This window comes from Garra rufa, chromosome 1 (assembly GCF_049309525.1).
Source record: "Garra rufa chromosome 1, GarRuf1.0, whole genome shotgun sequence".
In the NCBI taxonomy this organism is placed as follows: Eukaryota; Metazoa; Chordata; class Actinopteri; order Cypriniformes; family Cyprinidae; genus Garra; species Garra rufa.
The window spans coordinates 7969589-7974247 of NC_133361.1; the positions used below are offsets into that span (position 1 = coordinate 7969589).

The following is a 4659-nucleotide window of genomic DNA, read 5'->3' on the forward strand; positions in this document are numbered from 1 at the left end:
TATTAACCAAAACATTTGTTTTGCCTTTTTATTTTTCTCCTGCATGTTCAAACAAACTTTAAATTAAAGCTATACTTTTGAATTTAAAAGAAAACCCTCTACTCTAACCTTTTAACATGTATATACATACACAGATTTAAAGCACCTAAATTATTTAATTCAGACATTCTTCACAACTTCAGAGTACTCTTTCTTAACTGACTGAATATCTACGGTTTGTATTTATGATAAAATAAACATATAAATGAAAAATACAGCAAATACTTTCTAAATCGGTTTATGCGGGTGCTCATATGTGCATAAACACCATTGTGCCTTACAAGATCCACCTCTATGGGTAAGCATTCATTATAAAACTCACAGGACATTCATTTTGAAAACTATGCAAATATTTTGAAATTTCACGCAGTGTGGATCAGAGCCCCAAAAGCATGAATAGTTTGGGAAACAACAGCAGGCTTATGCTTGCCTTATGTACGACTCCGATATACAAGAATGAATACATTAGGCACACGCGAGTTTGTTACTATTACTCTGATCATCTTTGCCTTTACATTAGCGGGAGGGTTTGTTTCATGCAGCCAAGAGATGAAGTAGATACCTATCTTCTCGCAGGGGTATAAGTTACTTTAATGTGGGCTTTTGCGGGACGAAATAACATATATTCCTTCTGGACCGGGCGGAAGCGGGACGAACACCCGTCCCTTGCAGATCTCTAAGATGAATTTTGCGTGCAGCGGTAGTTTTGTCTTTGGTTTGTACAAAGCGTAGACACACTTTTAAACGCTGACCACGATCCATCTTGTAGACTGATGTATACATTATCACATAAGGTCCTGGCAGATCACTAGATGAAAAAATGCACCCAGGAATCTAATCGAGGAATCGAAAAATTAAATTTTATCACAAGTATCCGATTCTTTATCTTAAGTATCTGATTCCAGAATCGGAATCGATTTTCGATTCCCAACCCTACATCTAATGCTGAAAGGCTTTATCCCAGCATGAACTAAGAAGTGTCTCTCAAGGTATGCTTTACGTGTGAAAGACCTTCCACACTGCAAGCAGACGAAAGGCTTTTCTAAAGAGTGAGTTACCAAATGATTCTGAAGTTGTCCTTTCTGTGTAAAACTCTTTCCACACTCGGAGCAGCTGAAAGACTTTATCCCGCTATGAATTAGCATGTGATTCCTCAGGATTCCTTTACATATGAAGCTCTTTCCGCACTCAGAGCAGGTAAACGGCTTTATTCCAGCATGAATTAGCATGTGAGTCTTAAGGCTTGTTTTCCGTGTGAAAGATTTTCCACACTCAGAGCAGACGAAAGGCTTTTCTGAAGTGTGAGTTAGCAAATGAGCATTAAGGTCTCCTTTATATTTAAAAGTCGTCCCACACTGAGAGCAGCTGCGAGACTTTATCCAAGAATGAATTATCATGTGCTTCTTAAGGCTTGTTTTTTGTGTGAACGATTGTCCACACTGACAGCAGCTGAAAGACTTTATCACATTATGAACTAACATGTGATTTCTCAAGTTTCCTTTGCCTGTGAAACTCTTTCCACACTCGGAGCAGCTGAAAGACTTTATCCCAGTATGAATTAACATGTGATTCCTCAGGATTCCTTTACATATGAAACTCTTTCCACACTGAGAGCAAGTAAAAGGCTTTGTTCCAGTATGAATTAACATGTGAGTCTTAAGGTATCCTTGACGTCTGAAAGACTTTCCACACTCAGAGCAGGTGAAAGGCTTTTCTGAAGTGTGAGTTATCAGATGAACCGTAAGGTGTCCTTTCTGTCTAAAACTCTTTCCGCACTGAGAGCAGCTGAAAGACTTTATCCCAGTGTGAATAAACATGTGCTTCTTAAGGTGTGTTTCGTTTCTGAAAGACTTGCCACACTCAGAGCAGGTGAAAGGCTTTTCTGAAGAGTGGGTTTGCACATGATCACTAAGTTGTTTTTTCTTTGCAAAACTCTTTCCACACTGAGAGCAGCTAAAAGGTCTTCTGACGTCTGTAATTTCATTGCTGCAACTCGCTGATTTTTCTCCATTGAGACCATGATCTTTCTGATCCTGATGTTTCTCCTCCACTTCATTCAGATCTTCTCTTTCTTCTTTCACTTTAATCAGGTCTAAAATGAAAACATTAAAGAGATGAAAATAAAGTGGAACATTTGTAAATCAAAATACACCAGTAAAAACTGAATGCGGCTGCTTAATGCAGCGTGCCGAAGTCCCATAAGATTTCAGTTATCATGTGAGACAAACAAGACAATGGTGTTACATTTAATCAAGAAAAAAATATTGGCAATAGTTTGGCAATATTTCGAATTATGAAAAGACTGTTGAGTTTTGACGTTTATCTAAGGTGATTTTGTACATTTTTAAACATTTGTTTCTTATTTATTTGGTATCACAGTGTTTGGCTCACACTTATTTTTATTAAAACTATGCAGAATTTATTTTATTTTACATTAAAGAGCATGCCATTCCTCCAAGCTTCTCCAAGTCAACAAATGTCATGTTTCCATAGTATTTACTGATTTTCAGTTTTGTATTTAAACTTTGTGTAAGTTATGTGTTATTTAACAGTCGGTGTATAGCATGGTGTATTTTCATTTTGTTAATAAAAGTTACATGATTAATATATAGGCTAAGTGAGTTTGACATAGTATTTTATTGTTTCTTAAAAAAAAATCAAGCAATTGATGCAGAATTGATGCTAATTTAAAATTGAAAGTAAAGTGTGCATGGCAGATTTAGAAGCTATTCGAAAGCAAGGAAAAGAAGGACAACTCAAACAACTGAACAGCAGAAACAATATTAAGTTTGGTCACTAGCTTGATTCACTCACACACACAACAAGAAAATCTGAAAGAACTTAATTACACATCAGAAATCAAGCATTAAAATAAAGTTACTTCCATGTTATGACAATACTGTCAGGTTTATAGTGAACAGTAAAAGTCTGATTGCAAAGCCTGCTGCAAAACTGTTACTAATTTACAGCGAATTGTTCCACAAAAGCAAATAATGCTCTACTGAGACATTCACATGGTTGAAAATAACCACAGTCCTATAGCGACTTGACTAGACTTAAAATTTGGTCTGTGACAAAAAGGGGTTGGCAAGATAAGAAACGTGTTTTAAAAGCATGCATCAGGTATCTTAAAATGCACACTGCATGTTTATGTTAAACCTTATGAGGGAGCATGACCCGGGACTCCACTAGAACAGTTCAAACTAAAACTATGCCCTTGCATGTTCGTCACTTCTCATCCTACGTCATCCACTGAAATGCCATTCTCTCATTCTTAACCTCCGGAGCCATCTGTAGCCCTTTTTTTTTTTTTTTTTTGATGGAGGGACACAATTTATTGGACTACTAAATATCACCCATTCACTGCCAATATAATGCTTGGAAGAGCCAGAATATTTATATTTTTTAATAATGCTGATTGCAATAGTCTGAAAGAAGAAAGTCATGTGCAATCTGTATACCAGATTTGGTCTTTCATTTTCATTCATCTCACCATCTTCTTCCATTAACCACGTTTTCCCCAAGAAAACGCTTGACGAGCAACTCATATTCTGGGGTAAGTCAATATCGACCTGTAAAGTCATCATTTCGACTTCATAAACCATATTTTCTATTTATCGCATAATTATTAATTATCGTGCCATAATTTCGACTTTTTAAGGCATGTTTTTTTTTTCTTACGTAGCAGAAATGGGCTTCCATACGTTTCTATAAGAACTTTAAACATGGTTTTACTTTACTTTAAATATTTTGATGACAGGTTCTTTTTTCTAAATTAAGGATCCACTGGTACTGTGTCTAAAGCTTTGTTAGCTAAGTGTCCTACAAACCCATTAAAGATAAATAAAGAATAACCACCAACCTCTTTGTTCCTCGTGTTTTATTATACATGGTTCTGGTTCCTCTTGTTTTATTCTCAAGGGTTCTGGTTCACTCGTGTCCTCCTCAGTCTCCTCTTTAACAAACACCATCTTCACAGCATCAGATCTCAGTTCAGCTGATACTCCTCCAGATATTCCTGCTTTCTTCAAAACTGAGTCACGACTGTGAGGATGAGAATATTACAGGTATTTACTGACCTGGTTCGAAGGCTGTAGTTTTCTATTTACAGAAACAACATTTCTAGCCGTTTGTGTTTGAGCATAACGACAAAACAACAGAAAGGGCTAATCTTCTTCCTCTGAGGTTCAATGGTGTTTGGCAAACAAACGTATGTGTTTTAGCGCCAACCGCTGGACTGGAGTGTGAAGCGTCGAGGGGAGTGAAAATAATACCGGCAAAATTACTTAGTGTGTCTATAAGCTAGCTTTCTTTCTTTCTTTCTTTCTTTCTTTCTTTCTTTCTTTCTTTATTTATTTCCTTTAAAAAGATCTGCACATCGAGGATCAACAGTGAGTTAGGATTAGAAGAAAGAAAAACGAGCGAATTATTAGTCAAAATATTTCACTGAAAATTACACAACGTTGTATTTATGGAAATTAAGATCAATAAAACATTAAACCTTAAAGACGAAGTTATTCAATTCAAATAAACAAATTCAAACTATACAGTTAACAAATCCTAGGAAAAGGAGTCAAAGGACATGGTTTTGCATCTCACCAATGCAAAAGGGTCAAGGAA

The 4659-nt window shown here is 36.3% G+C and overlaps 1 protein-coding gene across 1 annotated transcript; it reads right to left on the reverse strand.

Moving 5' to 3' along the window:
* Positions 1-297: 297 nt before the first annotated feature.
* On the reverse strand, positions 298-4214 carry LOC141329146 (uncharacterized). Its single transcript, XM_073835445.1, has 2 exons — positions 3902-4214; positions 298-2131 (listed from the first exon to the last, which is right to left on the reverse strand). Exons 1-2 carry the CDS (start codon positions 4008-4010, stop codon positions 927-929), a joined length of 1314 nt encoding a protein of 437 aa, XP_073691546.1. The 5' UTR covers positions 4011-4214; the 3' UTR covers positions 298-926.
* Between the last annotated feature and the right edge of the window lie 445 nt (positions 4215-4659).

Excerpts from the sequence above, each read along its gene's own strand:
- LOC141329146 (XM_073835445.1), bottom strand. The coding sequence starts at position 4,010 with ATGGTGTTTGTTAAAGAGGAGACTGAGGAGGACACGAGTGAACCAGAA. Across the intron at positions 2,132-3,901 it reads AAAACACGAGGAACAAAGAG|ACCTGATTAAAGTGAAAGAA; the intron begins GTTGGTGGTTAT and ends TTTTCATTTTAG.